At 36.3% G+C, this 25,790-nt stretch overlaps 1 protein-coding gene across 1 annotated transcript in view; it reads left to right on the top strand.

The window, feature by feature from the left end:
- The window catches only part of SLC26A11 (solute carrier family 26 member 11), a 65,548-nt gene that overhangs the window by 21,497 nt on the left and 18,261 nt on the right, over window positions 1-25,790 (top strand). Inside the window, exons 6-9 of the mRNA XM_044675169.1 lie at window positions 1,270-1,330; window positions 3,450-3,505; window positions 9,396-9,536; window positions 18,397-18,524. Of these exons, the coding sequence (XP_044531104.1) occupies window positions 1,270-1,330; window positions 3,450-3,505; window positions 9,396-9,536; window positions 18,397-18,524 (386 nt within the window). The remainder of the gene's footprint in view (window positions 1-1,269; window positions 1,331-3,449; window positions 3,506-9,395; window positions 9,537-18,396; window positions 18,525-25,790) is intronic.

The raw sequence follows: 25,790 nt of genomic DNA, 5'->3' as shown, positions 1-25,790 counted from the left end.
TATATATTTTAATATATAATATATAATGTTAAATTATTATAATAATGATATAAATATATATCATATATTATTTAAAATTATACATTATTTATTATTTATTATTGTGTGATTAATTGGTGGTCAATTATTATTTATTAAATATATTATATATTAAAATATATCATAAAAATATATATAGTCATATATATTTTTTAACTCTTATCTTTTGTCTTAGAATAAATACTATGTATTAGTTCCAAGGCAGAAGAGCAGTAAGACGTAGGCAATGAGGGTTAAATGATTTGCCTGAAGTCACACAGCTAGGAAGTACCTGAGGCCAAGTTTGAATCCCAAACCTCCCATGTCTAGGCCTGGCTCTGAATCCATTGAGCCACCTAGCTTCCTCCACAAGTAATATATTCTTAATCTTGAACATGGAACTTATTAAAATCGCCATGAGTGCCATGAGGCCTGGGACCATTTGTAAATTTATTTTCAAGGATATTGGATTAATTTCAAGGTGGTCTTGACAGTGAGTGACTGTTAAGTGTGTTATTTGTGATTATCCCTTATCAGATATTATTATCAGAAAGTTTATCTTTCCCTTAAAAGGGGCTAATTATTATCAAAGACAAATAGTGTAGTATAATGGATAGTGTTAGACTTAGAATCAGGAAGACTTGAGTTCAAAGCTTGCCTTTGATACTGGGTGACCATGGGCACGACACAGAATGCATCTATTAAAGGAGAGTCTTGGATTAGATGGCCTCCCAGGTCTTTTCTAGCCCTAAATCTTTTATTTAATTTTTATATTTCTCCCAGTGCCCAGCACAATGCTCGTTTAATGAGTATCTGAATCTATAGGTCAGACATCTTGTAATTGTGTGTTCTTGGACACAAAGAGAACCACATGAAACTAGAAGATGCAGCTTATTTCCAGTGTATTTGTATTTGTCATCTATCTGTTTGTATCAACCAGTCTTTATTATTCATTACATTTTAGACTAAGGCACAGAGAAGATAAGTGATTTTCTTGAGATAACACAGTATATAATAAAACTAGATTAAAAATTTTATCTGGTGAATTGTGGCCATGGCTTTTATGGAACTGACCCAGATAGTAAGTAGTTTATCTCTCCCTTAAAGGAGCTAATGGGAAATCCCATTACGGTTTCCCTGATGCCATTGCCTCCATATCCTAGCCTGCCATATCCAGTTCCCTACTCCACCTCTACTTCTGAAGATGCTCTTTACTCTCACCAACCAAATCCTACCCCTGTTCTCTTCTAGGCCTCACCAATTTACTGGGTTCTTTCGTTTCCTCCTATCCTGTCACAGGCAGTTTTGGACGGTGAGTAATCAAATCTCTACTTTTTCTTTTGCCCTTAATGTTGTAGATCCTGCAGTCCTAGTCTCTGCCCAATGTAAAAGTGAAATTTGGGAGATGCCATCTTTAAGTATATATATGTATTTTCTATGGACACGTGGAAATTATCAAACTACATTTCCCGTGGTCCAACGAGATTCCAGTTCCGGTTCTTTGGGCGTGGGCACGCCTACGTCTCCACGCAGAGAACAGTTTAAATCTCCCGGGGTGAGGAGGAACTTCCTCTTTTTAGCTACCATCTCTTGGCTAGCAGACTCTAGAAGAGACGGGAGGTAACAATAATGGCTGGGGCGGCAGTTTTAAGTTCTTATAAGCGCGTGGTCTAATGACTTTATCTATCAGCATGACTTTAATTAAAATACTAATTTCTCTTATTATATCAGTATTTATTATTTTTAATCTTAATACCAAGCAGAGGAGTCCATGGCTTCCTAGGTCTTGAAGATAGGCAATCACCTGCTTTTTCCCTCCCCAATCTAAGGAATTATCTCTCAACTCAAGGCAGGTAGAAGTCCTGACACTGAGATCTGCCAAACCCTTGGCCAAGATTTTAATATTTTCAGAGATGCTGCATGGAAGGGACAGAGAAGTGGTCAAGGTCATGTGGTAGGAGCTGAATGGGAGAGACACAATCTAGTCTATCATTTAAGTGCAGTACTATGTGCTCTTTTTCTGTGATGTCTTCTTCCATCCTTTACACTCTTAGTTTTTCTTGCATATCTAGATGTTACCCTGTCTTTCAAGATCACTTTAAATTTCAACTTCTTTAGAAAGTCTTCTCAGACCTCTCTAGCCCACTGAGATCTTTCTTGCATCTGAATTCTTCTCACCCTCATTTTCTGGATGCTCCTTTGGCTAATTAGACTTGCATTGCTTTATGATTGCATTCTTATTGTCATACACAATTACTTAGATCTTATATTGCTGCTTAATTTTTGATATTTATATTTCACTTTCCAAAATATAAATATCCTTGTATCTGCTTTGGTTTCCGGAAGATCATGGGTGTTTAATAGATTTTTCAAATTGATTCAGAGAATAGAGAATGGTTTTCAAGCTTCTTTTCTTCCTTACTTTCTCTTTACCCTGGAACTTATGTATCCTGATTTCTAGTCCCTACACCTTGATATACTGAGCTCCTCCAGGATTCCAGTGTGGGTTCTGCTCCTATTGATAGCTTAAGAGAGTTACTTCAGGGTAACTTCTTGGTTTTTTTTTTAATTGACTTTCCATCTTTTTCCTAGTTCCAGAATGTCTTTAGACCAGTAATGGCAATCCTTTTAGAGACTGAGTGACCAAACTACAACCCTCACACCACATGTGAGCTGCCCCTTTATCCTAGACAGGGGAGAGAGGAAGCGCTCCCATTGGGCTACTGGGCAGAGAGGTGCGTGATGGGAGAAGTGTCCTCAGGTGTATGTGGAGAGAGGGAAGGGAGCAGCCCCCTCCAGCCTGCTCTGGCATGCTTGTCATAGGTTCACCAATATGGTCTTACCCTCTTTCTCCTTCTCCTCTTTTTGCCCTATCCATATTAAAAGTTGTTTTCCCCTTTATAACAAAACTTCTTTGGGTCAAGGACTTTCTTTTATATTGTTTCATCAGTGCTCAGCACAATATGATAATTTTTTTTGTCTTTTTTTTTTTTTAAATAAAACCCTTACTTTCCGTCTTAGAATCAATACTGTGTCTTGATTCCAAGGCAGAAGAGTGGTGAGGGCTAGGCAATGGGAGTTAAGTGACATGCCCAGGGTCACATAGCTAGGAGAACACCAGGACCTCCCATCTCTGGGCCTGGCTCTCAGTCCACTGAGCCACCTTGATGCCCATTAATAAGGTCTTAGTAAGTGTTTCTTAATTCATTCCTAGAGCTCTGATTCTAGCTTTTTTTTTACCTACCTCCCCATACTTGGCATCCTAATGAATCCTTTTCATTAAAATTTAGCACTTAGCTCAGTTTAAAGTCAACAAGCATTTAACTGGCTGGAGCAATAACCTCCATTCAGAATTCCATTCCCCATTTCTGAGTATTCTCCCTCCTCCAACATTCTGTAGTAATTAATTTAGTATTTGGATTGCCTTTTAGGACAGCAGTGAATGCCCAAACAGGGGTATGTACTCCAGCAGGAGGACTGGTGACAGGTAAGGAAATACCCTGGCAGGGACACTCTTTCCTCATTTCATTAGGAAGCAAGAGTAATTTGAAGGAAGGGAAAATTTTGCAGAGCATCCAAGAAATGCTTTTGTTGTGGGTTAGGCCGGACTCAAGCTGGTATGGTAGAACAGGATCAAGGACAGAACAAAATGAGCCACTCAAGGAACGTTTCTTTTAAGTTATTATTTAAAATAAATTTTTACTAGTAACTTATGTTTTTATTACCCATATTTCTTTCTGTATCTCTCCTCTCTCTTCCCAGAGCGCCATCTCATATAATAGACTTTATTTTTTAGAGAAAAACTGTCTTTCATCCATATATCAGGATAATTTGAACTTATTTGCTACTAGAGGCAACTAGGTGGCCTGAAATCAGGAAGATCTGATTACAATCTGGCTTCAAGCACTTACTTGCTCTGTGACCCAGGGCAAGTCACTTGACCTCGGACTTTTGTTTCTTCAACAATCCCCCAATAGAAATAATAATTTTCAGTACCTCTGATAAAAAACTTCAAGTGAGGCAGTGATGGAGAAGTACAGGGTCCAGGTCTAAGTCCAGGAGGGATTTCTTGTAGATGATGAGGTTCTTCAGATAATCCTGCTTTCAGAGGACATTATGTCGGTTGCATGAAGACCAAGACATTGCAAAGCTCCCTAGGAAAGACCTGTGATCACTCAGAGGTGTTTCACCTGCCCAGCTGCCTTAAAAAAAACCAAACAGATAAGGAATGTCTGTAACCCAGATTTTAAATATTTCTGAATAGGTACTTAATAGAGTTTGTCCAGTAGTATATATATATATATATATATATCTGTGACAGAAGGGATAGATGGATTGTAAGATAAATCAAGGATTGAAAAAGGAGAAGAGAAAGCTGGATTACTTTCAAGAAAGCGAATGGGCTTTTACTAACTTCTAACAGTAAAGAGCCATCTTTTTAATACAAACATTTTACCATTTGCTATATGTTAGCAAGATCAGAAATACTACTGCCTCCAAAGAAATGAAGATGAATAGTACACAGAGGCAATAGAAGGGTGTTTAGCAGGTATGAGCAAGCTATAGTCTTTATTCCAGGTGATGCTCTAAAGATAAATATGAATAAAGAATGCTATCCAGCTAGGAAATGTAGGACAGAAGGATGAGAGAGGGACTGGTTATGTGGCAAGAGTAAGGGATGGCAGGTAGATGATCAAAATGTTCCTCTGGTACCCTCATAATGTTGAGAGAAAAAGAAGAAAGACTTCGGCATATTGGATGGACCTCTTGTAGCTAACTTTCAGGAGGATATGGATGGGAGTTACATGAGATAGGTAGAAATGGATGAGTTGTGAGCTGTATCATTGTAGGACTCTCCTGAATTTATGAGATCATGTATGTATTTGAGTACTTGAGTATAGGTATAAATTCTTCTAATTCTTCTGAAAAGAACCATTGACTTTGGGTCCTAGGTTGTTATCTTCCATGGAGGGACCTTGGATCTAGGCTTAGGTAGATTAGATTTAGTCTGGGGAAAGCACTTAAATTTTTATTTTTTTTTTTTTGCTACTTATGGATCTTTATAATACTGTCCTAGAACTCCAAGAAAAATTACTTAAAGTTGATTATATCAATAGATGCAGAAAAAAGCCTTTGACAAAATACAGTACTTATTCCTTTTAAAAATACTGGAAAGTATAGACATAAATGGACTTTTTCTTAAAATGTAAGTAGCAGGATATAAAATAAACCCACATAAATCATCATCATTTTTATATATCCAAAAAACACTTACAAGAAGAGATAGAAAGAGATAGCCTATTTAAAACAACCACAGACAGAATAAAATACCTGGGAGTATACATGCCAAAACATAACCAGAAACTAAATGAACATAATTATAAAACACTTTTTACACAAATAGAGGCAAATTTAAATAATTGGAGAAATATTAATTGTTCATGGAGGGAAAAGCCATTATAATAAAAATGATAATCCTACCTAAACTAATCTATTTATTCAATACTACCTCAATTAAATTACCAAAAGAAAATATTTTATTGAATTAGAAAAAAATAACAAAATATATTTGGAAAAACAAAAGGTCAAGATTATCAAATGAATTAATTTTTAAAAATGCAAAGGAAGGAGGACTATTAGTACCAGATTCAAACTGTATTTAAAGCAGAAATTATCAAAACTATGTGGTAGAAAGGTAGATCAGTGGAATAAAACAGACAGAGAACAAACAATACTAAAAGATTATTAGTAACCTTGTATTTAACAAAAGTATAGATCCAGGTTTTGGGGATAAGAATTCACTATTTGGTAAAAATTGTTGGAAAAATTGGAAAGCAGTTTGGCAGAAATTAGGCATAGACCAATATCTTACACCATTTGCTAAGATAAGATCAAAATGTATACATGACCTAGACATAAAGGGAAATATCATAAGCAAATTAGAAGAACAGGGAATGTATTACCTGTCAGATTTATGGATAGGAGAGGAATTTATAAATAAATAAGAGATAAAGAGCATTGTAAGATACAAAATGGATAATTGTGATTATATGAAATTAAAAAGGGGTTGTACAATTAAAACTATTGTAGCCAAGATTAGAAGGAAAGCAGAAAATTGGGGGAAATTTTTTATACACAGTTTCTTGGATAAAGGTCTCATATCTCAAATGTATAGAGAACTTTGTCAAATTTATTAGGATAAGAACCATCTCCCAATTGTTAAGTAGCAAAAGATGAACAGTTTTTGAATGAGAAAATCAAAGTCATCTATAGATATATTTAAAAATGCTCTAAATTGCTTCTGATTAGAGAAATGCAAATCAAAATAATTGTGAGATATCATTTCGCATCCGATTGACTAAAATAATGAAAGGGCAAAATAAATGTTGGAAAAGATTTGGAAAAATGGGGATTCTAATAATACACTATTAGTGGAACTGAGAATTTATCCAACCACTTTGGAGAAGAATTAGAAATTAGAGAGAGTATAAAATTGTGTATAACCTTAGATCCAGCAATACCATTGTTGGGTCTATTTCCCAGGGAGATCAGGGAAAAAAGAAAAGAAGTTATCCAATATCCAATATCCAAAATATTTATAGCAGCTCTCTTTGTGGCAGCAAAAAACTGGAATTGAGGAGATGCCCATCAGTTGAAGAATAGCTGAACAAATTGTGGTTATGATGAAATATATGTGCCATAAGAAACTATGAGCAGGTTAATTTTTTTAAAAACTTGGAAAGACCTACATGAAATAATGAAGAGCAAAATGAGTAGAACCAAGTAAATGTATATGTATATGTAACCACATAATTAATATTTGAAGAATAGCCTATGAACATCCACCTCCAGAAAAAAGAACTGATAAATAGAAATACAAAAGACAGAGTTTTATATATGTATATATATGTGTATGTGTGTGTGTGTCTACACACACACACACACACACACACACACACACACACACACACACACACATCCCCCCCCCCCATTGGGTGATACCTTGTGTGGGAGAGGGTGAGATATCTAAAAATAATGCTTAAAATGTTAAATTTTAAAAATCATTTAAAGCTCAGTTATGATTTCCATTTAGGGCAACGATGGTAAACCTATGGAATACATGCCAAAAAGGGCATGCAGAGCCCTCTCTGTGGGCACACCTATAGTCACTTGCTAGAGTTCATTACTAGAAAGCCAGAAGGACTTTCCCCTTCCCCTCTCCATGTACCTGAGGACACTCTTCACTTCCCCCACTCTTCTGCCCAGCAGCCAGTGGGAACCCTTCCTCTCTCCCCATCTGGGGTAAGGTGGGGGGTTGCTGCTGTTGAGACTGTGGTGAAGGTAATTCCCATGATGAGGCTGGAGAGGAGCTAGGTTTGAGAGGAATTGGCCTTGGGCCACTTGGGCCACACTCCTCCCCCTTAACACATGCACCTCTCCTCACCTGCCTCCCTGCCTAGCAGTCCAATGGGAGTAGTTTCTCCTTCCCCTGTCTGGGGTAAGGGAGGATCAGGGTGTGAGGTGGGGGGATGCATGGGGTGTCACTTGTTCTGGGGGGACATGGCATAGCACTTGGTCTCTGGGTCTTCCCAAATGTAATTCCATTGTGCCCCATTTTGAAAGATACTAAATGCATAAAATAGATATAGGATTCCTATTTATTTCTTCCACTATGAAACCCAATGCTTAAAACTCAAAAGACTAATAGATGCTCACAGGCAAAAACTCAAACATGAAATCCATAAATCCTGTAATTTTCTACCAGTTGATTAATACTTAAACATTAAAACATGAAGCTCACCAAATAAGCACATGAAAATTTGGAAGAAAATTATCTCCTCCATTATAAAAAATTCAAGTAAAATCTGTCCAAGTTCCAATCCACCCAAAAGGGAAACAAAGAGTATGAGAGTGGAATTTGTCTTTTGCTTTAAAGTCTACTAAGTGGAGAGCTCATGTGCTCTTCGACACAATGCCCTGTCATGAGAAGAAAAGACTGGCTACTAATGGCTACTAATGAAGCCTCTGGTTTCAAATGCACTTCATCAACTGGCCCAAGAACAACAAGACCTTGTGCTCATAGTTCCAACAGACATGTTCTGGATTAATAGATCAGGGAGAAGGAGAGAGACTCTCTTGTTTAATTTTCTTATTATATGTGTGTTTCTTTGGTCTTCTTTTCTCTAGTCTAAGCATCCTCGGAGTTAAGCAACTGATTCTCATACCTTCATCATTCTGATTGCTACCCTCATCAGCCTTCTTGTGCTCAGAAATGGACATAATATTCTGGATGTTATGTGTTGTATACTAGATGTGTTGTCTAATTATTTTTCCATTGTAGCCAACTCTTTGGGACTTCATTTGGGGTTTTCATGGCAAAGCTACTAGAGTGGTTTGTCATTTCCTTTTCCAGTTCCTTTTCCAGTTAAGAAAATTGAAGCAAATAGGATTATTTGCCCAGGGTCACACAGTTAGTAAATGTCTGAAACCAGATTTGAACTGAAGAAAATGAGTCTTCCTAACTCTAAGTCTAACACTCTATCTATTGTGCCACCTAACTGTCCCATTAGCTGTACTAGTGACTAATTTCCAAGTTAATAAGAATTAAATTAGGGCCTAGATGACCCTTGATGTCCTTTCAAGCTCTTTATCTATGAATCCAAAGCATGAATGGAAGAATACTATCACCATTGTTGTTTTAGACATTGTCTATTAATGAAGCCTTGGCTCTTTTGGCAACAATGCTAAGCTTGTAATACACTGAAACTCCCAGATCCTTTTCACTTGAATTGTTGCCTATTTGTATTAGTGCAATTGATTTTTTTTAACCTAAGCGAAGGAATCTTTCTGTATAGAGTCAATCAATGATTCTAGCCTACCAGGATAGAATATATTGGTTTCTAATATATTAGCAAACTCTCTCAGTTTTAAAGTGTCCACTAACTTAACTTGAAAAAGATGTTACTTATGTCTTCATACAAATATTGGAGAGTAATGGACTGTCATGTGAAGAAAAAATAAACTTGGTCTAATTTGCCCTCAGAGGGCAGAAGCAGAAGCAATCTCTGGAAGTTGTAAAGAGACCACTTTTGGCTTGATGTCATGAAAAACATCCTATTAGTGTTGTCCAAAAATGGAATGGGCTACCTTCAGAGGTGGAAAGTTCCCTAAAAATCTTTACACAGAGGCTAGGTAAGTAGAAATTCCTTTGATGCATGTGGGTTGGATTAAGACTTCCTAAGATCCCCTTCCAACCCTCAAATTCTATGATCGTGGTTCTGAGCCTCTGGAATCTTTGCCTGTTGATTTAGAATCATATAAATTTTGTCTCCTTTTTTTCATGATGGTCATTGCTTACTTTTTTCTTATCTCCCTAGGATTACTAGTAATGTTATCTCTTGCCTACTTGACTCCACTTTTCTACTATATTCCAAAGGCTGCTCTGGCAGCTGTCATCATCACAGCAGTTGCCCCCCTGTTTGATGTCAAAATCTTATGGACAGTCTGGCGTGTGAAAAGTATGTATTTCTAATCTTTTTGCCAAATTGATTGGGGATCAAGACTACACTGGAGTTTGTACTGGGTCATTTACTGTTCCTGTAAGTTAGTTAAGCTGGAAAGTCCTGTATGACAAATGGAGAAATCTAGGATCTGAAAAGTTACATGACTGCCCAAGCATCAAACATTGAACCAGAGTCTAAAGCCTAGATTTCTGACTCTGAAAGGATTTTCTACCTCTCAATCCTGACTGTATCCATTCAACTCCCTCTCACTCTTATTCTCCAGTCTAGCTCCCTTTCCAGAACCCACATTTTTTAAAAAATGAATTTAGTAAATACCCACAGACATGAATTATTACAATATACAAAGAAAAATAGGATTGTATATAAAATGGCAACCTCTTATTATATACAGTTTTTTTTCCTTCATATGTATAACTTGAAGGTTTTAAAAATATTTCAAGTGGGGGCAGCTGGGTAGCTCAATGGATTGGGAGTCAGGCCTAGAGACAGGAGGTCCTAGGTTCAAATCCGGCCTCAGACATTTCCCAGCTGTGTGACCCTGGGCAAGTCACTTGACCCCCATTGCCTACCCTTGCCAATCTTCCACCTATAAGTCAATACACAGAAGTTAAGGGTTTAAAATTTAAAAAATATATATTTCAAGTTTAGGGGGCAGCTGGGTGGCTCAGTGGATTGAGAACCAGGCCTAGAGATGGGAGATCTCTAGTTTCAAATCTGGCCTCAGATACTTCCTAGCTGTGTGACTCTGGGCAAGATACTTGGCCCCCATTGCCTATCCCCCTTACTGCTCTTCTGCCTTGGAACCTTGGAACACAGTAGTGATTCCAAGACAGAAGGTAAGGGTTTCTAAAATAAAATAAATAAACAAAATTTTAAAAAAGGATTTCAAGTTTAATAGGTGAGTCCCATACTCTTTTCTTGTCTTTTTTCCATTCTGAACTCCTGCTGTCTTCTCTCTCTCTCTCTTTTTTAAAGGGATTCACTGTTTTTTTCTTGCTTTTAGTTTCATTCTCACTACTCTCTCCCCTCCTCGTATACCTCCTCTAATTCTCCACCCACAAAAAGTTAAAAAGAAAATCACTCCCTTATAATCAATTTACATAATGGCTGTGTCTGAAAATACACATTTCCCTCCATATGTATGTCTAGGTCATCATCTCATGGAAAATATCAATGCATCATCATATGGAAAATATGACTCATCTTTAGTGATCTGGATTCATGACTAGTTATTGTGATGATCAAAAGTCTTAAATATTTTCCTGCTCAGTGCTGGAGTCATTATGTGAATTGTTCTCTCTGTTCTATTGACTTCACTCAGCATCAGTTTATACAAGTCCTCTAATATGTACCTGAATCCATCTCTTTTGTCATTTCATTCATTGCCATAATATTCCATTATATTTACTAACCATGATTTGTTCAGCCATTCCCAAATCAATGGGCACCAACTTTATGTTATTGCAAACAACTACAAACAAAGACTGCTAATAAGTATTTCTGTATGTGTAGGTCCTTTGACTTGTCATTGATCTTTTTTCAGGACATAAGCCTAATTTATTGCATTTTAGAGGTTTAGTTCCAAATTGCATTCCAGGGCGATTGGAACACTTCACAGCTCCACAAACAATCTATGGAGATTGGTTCTGTCCCTGCTTCTGTTGTGACAAGCTAGTATTGGGATCTGGATTTGTTCCCCTGATTATTACAGTTTGCAGTAACTTGTGGACATCCCCTTCTACTGTTTTTCTCCCTCCCTCTCCCACCACAGACCAGTAGATGGTTGACTTAATTTCTGTTGGATGGAACTCAAGCTTGCTTCCCTGCTGCAGTGCTCTCCATACTTTTCTGACTTCTACTGGGTTATGTAAGAGGGAGATTTTAGGTATTTTATAGATATATATTTAAAGTGTGGCCGCCAAGAATCAACAATTCAGATTGATTCCGTAATTAAGTTAGACCCAAGTCAGGATCCGGTTTTAACGCAGTTTATTTATAATTAGGAAGGTAAAAGGTAGGGAAATAGAGAGAGGGAGAGGCTAGTCCAGGCCTACAGAGGCCTGGACAGAGAGAGAAGGTTAAATAAATGAGGCTACAAGCCACAAGGCCTAGCAATCATATAGGCTGGTGCCTACTTAAGGTAGAGACTTGTAAACGCCAAGGTAGGCCCAAGGAAGTCAGCCTAACTTATCCACGTGACAATACAGAGTAGAAGCTGCCTGAGGTCTCCTCCGAGATCCTTCAGCACCAAGTTCAAAGCGGGAACTCCCTTAGCAGGAAGTAACCAACATACTTAAAGAGATAGTGTCTTTCGTCACTTCCTGTGGGTCCACCTCTAATTCAAGTAGACAAATAGCAGCCTCTGCACTGATTTGGACTGCCCAAAGGGCAGTCCCTTGTTCTTGATTTGTTACTTATTGTCTCCTGTGGGTAACTCATCCCCCTCCCCACTAAGGGAGGTGGGGATGACATCATCTCTATTCCTAGGTTAAGTAGAGTTTTGACTATGAATGGGCTAGAGCTAATTCTATTTACATAGTCCCCTGAGTTTACACTGGATTCCCTGGTATGACCCATGCTGCTTTCCTTAGTAAAATATCTTTTAAGTACTTCTACAAGTTTCTGATTCTTTTTGTGTGTGCAGTTTTGGATTGGGTGAAGAAACTTATGTTTCTTTTAACTTTTCTTTATCATTGGTCTTTTGGGGTAGATTTCAACTGGGAGTTATGTCAGAAAGTTAGACTTTTCTGTGACCTTCATGTGGCTATCTAAGCTGGAAGTCTCAGATTATTTTCATTCTTGGAATTTTTGATAGAGTAAAGGGAAGCTCCAAGGAAGTCATGCCTGAGGCAAGAAAAAGAAGAATTAAGATGGGAGACAGTTAAAATTCATTATAACTTAGAGAAAGAAACTTCTCTATAATCTAGAAAACAAGTTTTGACTAAAAATTTTTAAATTATCTTTTTTAAAGTTTCATTTTTATTTCTGTATATATATCTTCCTTCTTTCTATCCCTGTGAGCCAACCTTTGTATATCAAGATATTTAATGGTTCCATTTGGTGGGGCTAGGTGAGGGCTAAAAGTTTGAATGCTAACTAAGTATCCTGAGAAGTGGAGTCTAGTGCCTCAAGAAAAAACATGATCTTCAGGACCTGGGAAAGACATTAGGGTTTTATATTGGCTCAAAGAGGTTTTGAAGTAGTCTACAAGAGGAATTGGAAATGGACAGATAGATGGAAAAAGCAGAGAATGGTTTTGAGTATGTCCAAATTCCACCAGAGAGGCAAGAGTTTTCTTTCTACTAAAGAAATATAGGACAACAGTTACCAGCAAAGAGGCAAGCCTAATTAATTTCCTTTCCTTGTGCAAGAATCCATTTGACTGAGAGAGTGCTTCTTCTCTTCCGTTTTCTTTTTCTCTTTCTATTCTCCATCCAAAGAGGGCAGAAGTTTAGATCCAAAGTTCCTGGTTTCAAGTTGATTCCTGCTGTTTCAATAGAATTTTAAATCTATTTATATAATAGAATTCAAGCAGAGAATGAAGCAGAGTCAAAATGGTGAGGAAAAGGCTCCCCCAAATTGCTCTCCACACAATTTTAACATAACATCTCCCAATGAATTCTGGAATGACAAATCCCACAAAAGGACAAGGTGAAACAGTTTTCCATCTGAAGACAACTTAGAAGGTTAGAAGAAAAAGTCATGGGGACAGCTGGGTGGCTGAGTAGATTGAGAGTCGGGCCCAAAGACAGGAGCTCCTGGGTTCAAATCTGGCCTCAGACACTTCCTAGCTATGTGACCCTGGGCAAGTCACTTAACCTCCATTGCCCAACCCTTACCACTCTTCTACCTTAGAACCAATACCCAGGATTGATTCTAAGACAGAAGGTAAGGGTTTTTTAAATTTAAAAAAAAAACAGTCACACTGAGGTAAGAATGTAGAGCATTCACCATGGCAGGTTATATATATTGTGTAAATGGAATTAGCTCGAGCCCATTCATAGTCAAAAAATCTGCCCTTCCTAGGGGTAGAAATGATGTAATCCTCACCTTCCTTAGTGGGGAGGGGAGATGAGTTACCCACACGTGACAATGAGTAGCAAATCTAGAACAAGGGACTGCCCTTTGGGCAGTCCAAATCAATGTAGAGACTGCCATTTGTCCATTTGAATTAGAGGTGGACCCACAGGAAGTGATGAAGGACACGATCTCTTTAAGTAAGTTACTCACTTCCTGTGGAGGCAGTTCTAGCTTCGAACTCGGTGCTGAAGGATCTCCTGAGACCACAAAACACTTACACTCTGTATTGTCACGTGGGTAAGTAAGGCTGACTTCCTTGGTCTGACTGGGCCGCTTCCAAGCTCTGCCTTAAAGCGGGCACAAGCCCGACTGGCTGTTAGGCCTTGTGGCTTGCAGCCTCATTTCTTTAGCCTTTTAACCTTCTCTCTCCATCCAGGCCTTTGGCCTGGACTAGACTCTCCTTTTTCTCTTTATTCCTATACTTTTGCCTTCCTGATTGTAAATAAACTTGCCTCAACCCGATGATCACTTGGGTCTGATTTAATTACGGAATCAACCTGAATTGTTGATTCCTGGCGGCCACACTTTAAAAATGTATCTATAATATCTAATTTTCCCTCTTACAATATATATATATATATATATATATCAGCAAGCCAGCCCACACCTTGGTGTCAACTGAAAAGGCAATAGCAGCTTCTGGAACTCTCAGCCCACAGATGGTAAGGAGCTTGGGAAACTGGTTAGAAAGAGATTATAAGGGACCCTTTGCTGGTATAGATTCAAGTCTTAGGCACAAGATGAAGAAGAGCATTATCATATCAGCATTCATGGCCACAGGGGATCAGGGACTCTGGTCACAGTTACAGAGTAGAAAAAAAATTTGTGTTCCTTCACTGACCTGAGCACAGGCCAGGAAAGTAGTAAACATACCACTCCCTAAATCATACTACCTTAGAAGAACTGAAAACTTACAGATCCCCAGAACTACTCTGAAAGTATCTACACAAAAAAAACAAACAAACTGAAAGTTGGGACAATACCCCATCCACCCCACTGGCAGAGCCCAATTTAACATTTTTTTTTAAGTTAAAAGTCAAATGGGCTGAGAAAATGAGCAAATAACAAAAAACTTTACCATGGAAAATTATTTTATTGACAGGAAAGATCAAAACATAAACTAAGAAGAAGACAACAAAGTCAAAACTGCTGCATTCAGTGTCTCAAAGAAAGATGTGAATTGTTCTCAAACTCAAAAACAATTCCTGGACGATCTCAAACAGGATTTTAAAATCAAATGAGAGAGAGGTGGAGGAAAAATTTGGAAAAGAAATGAGTGTGATGCAAAAAAATAATGGAAAAAAGCATCAATAGCTTGGCAAAGGAGACACAAAACAAAACATTGAAGAAGATAATACCTTAAAAAACAGAAGAGGCCAAATGATACAAAAGAAATAAGAATCTGCTCAAGAAAAAGTTTCTTTAAGAATAGAATTGGCTAAATGGAAAAAGATATACAAAAAATCACTGAAGAAAAGAATTTTTTAAAAAGTAGAATTGTCCAATTGGAAAGAGAGGTACAAAAGCACACTGAAGAAAATAACTACTTAAAAATTAGAATTGGGCAAGTGGAAGCTAATGACTTGATGAGATATCAATAAAAAGTCAAAATCAAAAGAAGAAAAAAATAGAAGAAAATGTGAAATATCTCATTGGAAAAACAACTGACCTAAAAAATAAATACAAGAGAGAGAATTTAAGAATTTTTAGAGCACCTAAAAATCATGAAAAAAAAAAACCTACACATTATCATACAAGAAATTATCAAGGAAAACTGCCCTCTTATTCTAGAACCAGAAGACAAAATATAAAAGGAAAGAATGTACCAATCACCTCTTGAAATAGGTCCCAAAATGAAAATTCCCAGGTATATTATAGCCAATTTCAGAGATCCAAGATTGAGAAAATATTTTAAGCAGCTAAAAAGAAACAATTCAAATATCACAGAACAACAAGCTGGATGGTGCAGGAACTTAGCAGCTTCTCCATAAAAGGATTGGAAAGCCTGGAATATGGTATTCCAGAGGGCAAAGGGATTAGAATTACAACAAAGACACATACTTAACAAAACTGAGTATAATGCTTCAGTGGAGGAAATGGATATTCAATGAAATAGAGGACTTTTAAACATTCTTGATGAAAATACTAGAGATGACTTAGAAAATGTGATTCTCAAATACAAAACTTAAGAGAAGCATAAAAAGGTAAACAGGAAAGAGAACTCATAAGGAATTTAATATGGTTAAACTGTTTACGTTCCTACATGGGAGGTTGATACTTATAACTCATAAGAGCTCTTTTATTATTAGGGTATTTAGAAAGAGGTAGATGGGGGCAGCTGGGTGGCTTAGAGGATTGAGAGTCAGGCCTAGAGATAGGTCCTAGGTTCAAATCTGGCCTCAGACTATGTGACCCTGGGCAAGTCACTTAACCCCCATTGTCTGACCCTTGAGGCTCTTTTGCCTTGGAACCAAAGTAGTATTGATTCTAAGAGTGAAGATAAGGGTTTAAAAAAAAAAAAGGAAGAAGGAGATATACATAGACAAAGAGCACACATATGAGTTGAATACGTTGGGGTGGTATCTAAAAAAAACTATTAAGAGGTGAAAAAGAGGAATGCACTGAGAAGGAAGAGATAGAATAAGTTAAATTACCTCACATAAAAGGTGCAAAAGAGCTTTTACAGTGTAGGGGAAAATTGGGGGAGGTATAGCAAATGAACTTTGCTTTCACTGGAATTAGCTCAAAGAAAGAATATCATATATATTCAGTTAAGTATAAAAACCTTTCTTTGCCTGTAGAAAAATAGGAAGGGAAAAGTGTAAAAGAGAAGAGGAGAGAATGATAGAAAAGAGGGCAGATTGGGGAAGGTGATGGTCAGCAGCAAAATACTTTTGAGAATGTCTCCAGAACTATTTATCATCTCCGATAATCTGATAAGGCCAGTTTAGTTGATAAGGAAATAACGGGACACAGGAGTTGTCTTTTAGCTCATGCTTCCAGCTCTGTCTTCAGGAGCATTGAGTTTATTATATATATTTCAAAACTCATTTCACCCCAAAGATCCCCCACCCCGAAACTTCACAGATGCTCAGAAGTTACAAATTGTCATATCAAAACACAAAAAATCTCATTTGACTTCAGAATAGAACAAGGCCAAGGCTGAATTTTGACTGGGTTCTTATCAGAAAGCCAAGTCCGGGAATATTTTTCTCAGGGTTGAATTGCCCCTACTAAGGTATTGGCCCTGGCTATACCAGGCAGCTGCATTCCTGGCCAAAGGGGAACAGTGTTAACCCTCTTAACTGCTCGTTAGCTAGGAACTTAAAGCTTTTCAATAAGGCCACAATACTTTTCTACAAGAAATCACAAGGATCACTAAAGGGGTCAAAAGAGGAGTCTCAGATTTTTATCTTTTCTCTTATTGGCTTCCCTCATATTTCCCTTTAAATTAAAATGATTTATTATACAGGAAAACTTTCATAATGAAATGAATCATCAATTAGTTATAATCATCAGCTATAGCTGGATCTGATAGGATTTACAGATTAAACTGTTTATTTATGGCTCTCTACAAGAATGGACATAGTGAAAGGAAAGAGAATGGGATAAACAGGGAGAAAAATGGGTTGGAGTGAAATATACAGTAATTATAACTGTGAAAAAAAATTTATAAATTTCTCTACTATAGGTCTCATTTCTCAAATACATAGAGAAAAGAATACAAGTCATTCCCTAATTGACAAATGGTCAAAAAATATGAATTGGGAATTTTAAGATTGCCTCTGTCTAAGCTGCCATCTTCCCAGAATCCCTCTTGTATTTTAATATTTTTCGGGAATTTTAAGATATAGTCATCAAAACTATTTAGTTGTGAAAAAAGTCTAAATCACTATTATTTAGAGAAATCCCAAATTAAAACAACTCTGAGGTACCACCTCATACCTATCAGATTAGCTATTATGACTGAAAAAGAAAATGACAGATGTTGGAGGGGATATGGGAAAATATAGATACTAACGTATTGTTGGGGATGTTCTAAACTGATTCAACCATTCTTGGAGAGCAGTTTGGAACTAGGTCTGTATCCCAAAGAGACTGAAAGCAAAAAAGAAAAGAACTATATGTACAAAAATAAACAAGTTCTTTTTGTGATAACAAAGAATTGGAAATTGAGGATACATATCAATTGGGGAATAGCTGAACAAATTGTAGTATATGATTATGATGGAATACTATTATGCTATAAGAAATGATTGAGGCAGGATGCTCTCAGAAAAACCTGGAAAGATAATGTAAATTGATGAAAAATGAAATGAACAGAACTAGAACATTGTATATAGTAATAAGTAATAACAATATTATACAATGATCATTTTAAATGATTTACCTATTCTCAGTAATACTATGATCCATGACAATTCCAAAGGACTTATGATTAAAAAAAAAAAAAAAAAAAAAAAAGCTATTCACCTCCAGAGAAAGAGTTGATGGGGTCTGAATGCTGTTTCAAACAATACTTTTAAAAACTATTTTTCTTGTGTTGTTTTTTTTGTCTGTGTTTTCTTTCACATGACTAATATGGCAGCAGGGGGAAGCCAACAATGGCATTTTGATGACTAGCAAGAGAGAAGATTAGTTCTAGGAGCAGAAAAAATTATCCTCCAATCTGATTCAGGCATATTAGGTGTGGGGCAGGCTGAAATCAAATGAGTTCAGCAGTACTATTCTCCCAGCATCTACTCAACTGACCATTTCCATCTCTCTGTTCCAGGGTTGGATTTGGTGCCGATGTGTGTAACTTTCTTGTTTTGTTTTTGGGAAGTGCAGTATGGCATCTTGGCTGGGACCTTGGTGTCTGGAATGCTCCTACTTTACCATGTGGCCAGACCCCAAATTCAGGTAATAATTCTAACCAAGAAGGAGGATGAATTTCCCTCTATTCTATCTACCCTTAGCCCAGAGATAATTAAAGTAAGTACTGGTAATAAGGAAAGGAGGCATCTGTGAAGAAAATCTATGGATCCGAAACCTTGCTCTTGTAGGTTTTGGTTATTTTTGAATCTCTCCAAAATATATGTTAAAATGGATTGTGACTATTGTCCCTTAGGACAGGGATTGTAGGGATTATTAATAAAAATTTTAATAACAATAGCTAGAACATGCACACACGTGTAATAGTTAAAATTAGAGTAGACTTGGGTACAAAGTTCTGAATACAATTTATTAGTAAAACATGAATTTACCTTTAAATAGGATCTTCGCTTCCTCAGCTCTGTTCTATAGTTTTGGGAAGTGCAGAAAAAAGGAAGGCTAAAATCACAGATGGAAGAAAATTGGAAATTGGAAATGTGGGCTAGTGACAAATCTCTCCTTCCCACTTGTGACTAAGAAATGTTCATTGTTTTGAGTATAGCTGAATCTGCAAATACAGAGAGCATATTAGACTTCTTGAAGGATAGTTTGGTGGTATACTAGCCTCTCTGATGTCACCTGCCTCTTTTAAGGATTACAGATTTCCTTATGCAAGAATAGAACAGCATTTAGCAAAACTAGATTTCCGTGTTTAACCAGACAGCTCAATTTTTGAACTAAGTTCAAAACCAAAGAATCATGGTTTAGGCAGTTATGGACAGCTGACAAAATCAATTAGCTGGAAAGAGGATTGGTAAAAAAGATAATCAATCTGATTATTTCAATTCTATACATCTACATCTAAAGCTATATATACATACACATATATGGTTTGCAAAATGCTGTACAATTATTACCTTATTTGATCTTCATGAACCTGTGAAGGAGTGCTATTACGCTTTTTATAAACAAGGAAACTTAGGTCACAAAGCTAATCTAAGTTATTTTTCAAAATTTTAATTAATATCTTTTATTTTCATGTTACTTTCATTTCCAAATATATCCCTATCCAAGAAGCTATCCCTTCTGAAAAAGAATAGAGGAAAAAGAAAAGTTTAGCAAAACTAACAGAAAAATGGACATTTTTCTCTTCTTTTCCCTAGAATCAAGCTTGGTCATTATGATTATAGTGTTCCATTTTATCATCATAATCATCTTTATTGTTTGTAGATCCACATTTTATGAGAAAATGTGCTCAGTGTGATATTATCTTAACTCTTTGTGGTGGTGATTACTTGTCTAGCTCATACATAATATTCTTGCATGGTTTTGAATCACCTGTGAAGGGAAGTTAGATGCTGAAAAGCAAAGGCTTAAGCTTATCTAGAAAGGATGAGACATATAAGAATCAGAGAAATAAGAAACACCGAGACAAGACATAATGTGATGAAATCAGGTCAGCCTGTCAGCTTCTCAGATGGTCAGAGGTTGTCCAGAGTGACTGAGCTGATCTATCTTTATTTAGGAAAGTAGGAATGGGGGTTGTGGGATGTCAGTCAAACATAGTTGGCACATCAGAAGTTTTAACATGTTAATGACAAGGCTTAAAAGATGGCCAGATATCCTGATGCTGGCACCAGGCTTATCTTAGGAATGCAAATGTAAATCTTTGACATTAGAAAGCATCTTCAGAACTTGTCTGCTAGCCTTACAGACTGGACAATGGGAAAGGTTTGAGTACCGCAAAATTTGAGCCACAATTCAATTTAAGAATTCAGACATCAATCTTGTGAAATATTAAAAATATATCCATAAGTCTGGTCCATGAACACTTTGCTCATTAGAGTCAGCTTTTGAATACATCTAATATATTCATGATTCGTTTGTATCTAGAATCCTACACTACTCTTGGTGCTGATGGATCTCACTACCACAGTAGATATGAGGAGTGAAAGGAATTAATGTTAATCCATATTGCTTATCTTTCTACTTTTAGCTTAGCATTTTCCAAACTAATTTGTCCAGGGGACACTTTAAGGGTTGAAATTTGTCATGAGGGACACAAACAATGATCTTGGAAGCTTGGGAAATAGAATTCTTCTAGGATAAAGAAGAGTTGAAGGAAAATTTGGAGCAAAATAGGAGAAATTAAGTTTACTTTAATGTGAGAAATTGCTGCACGTAAATATTTTGGACCCATGTACAATTTTATGTTTACTATTTTTTCCATTTTAATGGTTTTTAAGTATATTTTCAGAATCATATATGGAGATCTCATTACCCACTGTTGAAATGCACTTACACATCAGAGATTTAGACTCAGATGAGCCATTACAGACCATGCTTTCCAAATCCAGTATTTCATTACTATTTTATGAGCTTCTGAAACTTCAATTTTAAAGTTAAGTGACTTTATTTCAAGTGTACAGTTGTAGGTGGATTTTCCCCCCAAAATTAACACAGCAAATCTAAATAGTGACATGCTTAATATAAGAGCTATACTAAGAGGCCATTAACAGATTTAAAATTACAGCAGAACCAATGCAGGAATTTCAATATTCAAGGAAGGAATAAGAGACCTTTTGTAGGCTTTGTAAAAGCCCTATTGCTTATCTACTTGCTTCTACCTCATTATTTCCCTTTTTTAAAAAATCTAACTTAAAATTCTAATCACCTCCATATAAAAATCCTGGGTATGAGTGCCATTCATACTAGCTAAGTATTTTAAGGTTTGCACAGTGATTGCAAATATCTCATTTGATACTCACAACTGCTCTGAGAGGAAAATGCTTTATAGATTCCCACTTCACAGATAAAGAAATTATCACCGAGAAGTTAAAAGACTTGCCCAGGGTATCTAAGGTATGATTTAAACATAGGTCTTACTGACTTCAAGGCTACTTCCATTCTGTCACCTCTCTGTCTTTCATTTTGTGAGCAAGGGAAGCAAAAGAGGTATAAAGTATGGACCTTTGATTTCATTGTTTTGTGAAACACATTATATGGAATCTGCCTTCACTGATGCAGGTAAATGATTAATCTGTCACATATAATGGCAGAGAGTGGCTTAATGTTAAAGGCAGGATCTTAACCCATTTCTTCCAGACTCTAAGGTTGTCATCCTGCTTCTCTCATGAGAACTCTCATAGTTCCAACATAAATATTTTATTCCAACCAGGGACAATTTTAGAGATGTAAGAAAGCGATTAGTGGAGATGAATAGATGTTTTAGATGTTTAAACAAATAGTTTACTATTAGAAACACTTTTTTTGTATTATCAGCACTGGTATATGCTTTCAAAATGCTCAAAAAATGCTCCTAGGGAACTTATTACTTTTATAACTTATAGAATAACCCATAACTTTAGTTCCCTTTTTAGCTTGCTAAATTTAACAGCAGAAAAATTTCCAATATTTTCATCTCCAGAGTAGCAAGAGACAGGGTATCCTAAAAGTCAGTATAGTTTTAGCCTTGGAAATGAAAATACATAAAGCATAAGCTTTTATAAACTTACAATTGCACTAAGACTTTTGGGACATCTTATATTTTTTTATCCCTGGTTTTCCTTGTTCCTATCATTCACTGCCATGAAAAAGTGTTCCCAGTTCTCAAGAGGCACAACTTTGTTGTGATGCAACAAGAGATAGTAATGAACAATCCCCTCATGACAGGAGAAACTTCTTTCTGTCACATGAGAGCACAGTTGTAAAATGTGAGTAATATTCCAAATTGTTATGCTAGAAATTTTCCAAATTTTCACTAAATAGAGATATCCAATGCATTATTCCTGAAACCTCTCATTTTGGTCACTTTCCAAAACCTTTCTTTCCATACTCTGGTTTCTATCCAGATTGTATAAATCTTTCACCTTTTACAAAACCTTTCTTCCCAATTAAAGCCTCCAAACTAGTTTCTATTCTCTTTTTCTCTGCCCTTTAAAAAAGTCTTCATTTTAATCTTGGACTCTGTAGATTTCCTGGTATTAGGTAAATACTTCACATCATTTTAAGAAAAAAATCCATTTTTTACCTATGCTTTCCAATGTTTTTAATACAAATGGGCGCTTCTAAATCTAGTGAAATAATCTTATGGTTTTTGTTACTTTTGTTATTAATATAATCAATTATGCTGATAGTTTTCCTTATATTAAACTATTCCTGCATTCCTGGTATAAATCTCATTTATTCATAATGTATAATATTTGTGATATATTGTAATCTTCTGGCTAGGAATTTTGCATCCATTTTAATTAATGAAATTGGTCTACAATTTTCTTAATTTTTCTTTTCCCTCTCTTATTTGATTTTTATAATCTTTTTTGGGCTCCTCCATTAATTCTTTTTGGACTTGAGAGCAATTCATATTTTTCTTTTTTTTAAACATTTATTAATATTCATTTTTAACCTGTTTACATACTTTATGCCCCTACTTTCCCCTTAACCCCCCCCCCCCCCGTTCTCCCCCTACCCATGACCAACGCACATTTCCACTGGTTGTAACATGTGTCCTTGTTCAGGGCCTATTTCCATATTGTTGTTAGTTGCATTGGTGTGGTCGTTTCTAGTCTACATCCCCAATCATGTCCACCTCAACCCATGCATTCAAGCAGTTGTTTATCTTCTATGTTTCCTCTCCTGCAGATCTTCCTCTGAATGTGGGTAGCATCTTAACCATAAATCCCTCAGAGCTATCTTGTGTCATTGCATTGCTGCTGGTACAGAAGTCCATTACATTCAATTTTACCACAGTATATCAGTCTCTGTGTACAATGTTCTTCTGGCTCTGCTCCTTTCACTCTCCATCAGTTCCTGGAGGTCTCTCCAGTTCGCCTGGAACTCCTCCAGTTTATTATTCCTTTTAGCATAATAGTATTCCATCACCCGCATATACCACAATTTGTTCAGCCATTCCCCAATTGAAGGACATACCCTCCCTTTCCAGTTCTTTGCCACCACAAAAAGCACAGCTATGAATATTTTCGTACAAGTCTGTTTATCTATGATCTCTTTGGGGGTACAAACCCAACAATGGTATGGCTGGATCAAAGGGCAGGCAGTCTTTTATAGCCCTTTGAGCATAGTTCCAAATTGCCAGGCAGAATGGTTGGACCAGTTCACAACTCCACCAGCAATGCATTAATGTCCCAATTTTGCCACATCCCCTCCAGCATTCATTACTCTCCCCTTCTTTTATTTTAGCCAATCTGCTAGGTGTGAGGTGATACCTCAGAGTTGTTTTGATTTGCATTTCTCTAATTATTAGAGATTTAGAACACTTTCTCATGTGCTTATTGATATTTTTGATTTCTTTACCTGAAAATTTCCTATTCATGTCTCTTGCCCATTTTTCAATTAGGGAATGGCTTGATTTTTTATACAATTGATTTAACTCCTTGTATATTTGAGTAATTAGACCCCTGTCAGAGTTTTTCATTATAAAGATTTTTTCACAATTTGTTGTTTCCCTTCTGATTTTGACTACATTATTTTTGTTTGTACAAAAGCTTTTTAGCTTAATATGATCAAAACCATTTAATTTACATTTTGTAATTTTCTTTAACTCTTGCTTGGTTTTAAAATCTTTCCTTTCCCAGAGATCTGATAGGTATACTATTTTGTGTTCACTTAACTTATTTATAGTTTCCCTCTTTATATTCAGGTCATTCACGCACTCTGAATTTATCTTGGTGTAGGGTGTGAGATGTTGATCTAAACCTAATCTCTCCCATATTGTTTTCCAAATTTCCCAGCAGTTTTTGTAAAATAGTGGATTCATGTCCCAAAAGTTGGGCTCTTTGGGTTTATCATACACTGTCTTGCTGACATCATTAACCCCAAGTCTATTCCACTGATTCTCCCTTCTATCTCTTAGCCAGTACCATATTGTTTTGATGACTGCTGCTTTATAGTATAGTTTAATATCTGGTACTGCTAGGCCCCCTTCCTTCACATTTCTTTTCATTATTTCCCTTGATATTCTTCATCTTTTGTTATTCCAAATGAACTTTGTTATAGTTTTTCCTAATTCAGTAAAGAAGGTTTTTGGTAGCTTGATAGGTATGGCGCTAAATAGGTAAATTAATTTGGGTAGAATGTTCATTTTTATTATGTTAGCTCGTCCTACCCATGAACAATTAATGGTTTTCCAATTGTTGAGATCTAGTTTTATTTTTTTGGAAAGTGTTTTGTAGTTGTTTTTGTATAATTGCTATGTTTGTTTTGGTAGATAGATTCCCAAGTATTTTATATTGTCTAGGGTAATTTTAAAATGGTGTTTCTCTTTCTACCTCTTGCTGCTCTAATGTGTTGGAGATATATAGAAATGTTGATGATTTATGTGCATTTATTTTGTATCCTGCAACTTTGCTAAAGTTGTTGATTATTTCTACAAGCTTCTTAGTTGATTCTCTAGGATTTTTTAAGTAGACCATCATATCATCTGCAAAGAGTGATAGCTTAGTCTCCTCATTGCCTATTTTGATACCTTCAATTTCTTTTTCTTCTCTAATTGCTATTGCTAGTGTTTTTAGTACTATGTTGAATAATAGAGGTGATAATGGGCATCCTTGTTTCACTCCTGATCTTATTGGGAAGGCTTCTAATTTATCCCCATTGCATATAATGCTTGTAGATGGTTTTAGTTATATCCTGTTTATTATTTTTAGGAAGGGTCCTTCTATTCCTATACTTTCTAGTGTTTTCAATAGGAATGGATGCTGTATTTTGTCAAAGGCTTTTTCAGCATCTATTGAGATAATCATGTGATTTTTGTTTGTTAGACTGTTTGATATGGTCAATTATGTGGATGGTTTTCCTAATGTTGAACCATCCTTGCATTCCTGGTATAAATCCCACCTGATCATGGTGGATGATCTTCTTAATTACTTGCTGGAGTCTCTTTGCTAATATTCTATTTAAGATTTTTGCATCTATGTTCATTAGGGAGATTGGTCTATAGTTTTCTTTCTCTGTTTTTGGTCTACCTGGCTTTGGGATCAGTACCATATTTGTGTCATAAAAGGAATTTGGTAGGACTCCTTCTTTGCTTATCATATCAAATAACTTGTATAGTATTGGGATTAGTTGCTCTTTGAATGTTTCATAGAATTCACTTGTGAATCCATCAGGTCCTGGTGTATTTTTCTTAGGGAGTTCTTTGATGGCTTGTTCAATTTCTCTTTCTGATATGGGATTTAGGTATTCTATTTCTTCTGCTGTTAATCTAGGTAGTTTATATTTTTGTAAATATTCAACCATATCTCCTAAATTGTTATATTTGTTGCCATATAATTGGGCGAAATAGTTTTTAATGAT

Source organism: Gracilinanus agilis, chromosome 4 (assembly GCF_016433145.1).
Source record: "Gracilinanus agilis isolate LMUSP501 chromosome 4, AgileGrace, whole genome shotgun sequence".
Lineage (NCBI taxonomy): Eukaryota > Metazoa > Chordata > Mammalia > Didelphimorphia > Didelphidae > Gracilinanus > Gracilinanus agilis.
This window is presented reverse-complemented; position numbering and strand designations above follow the sequence as displayed.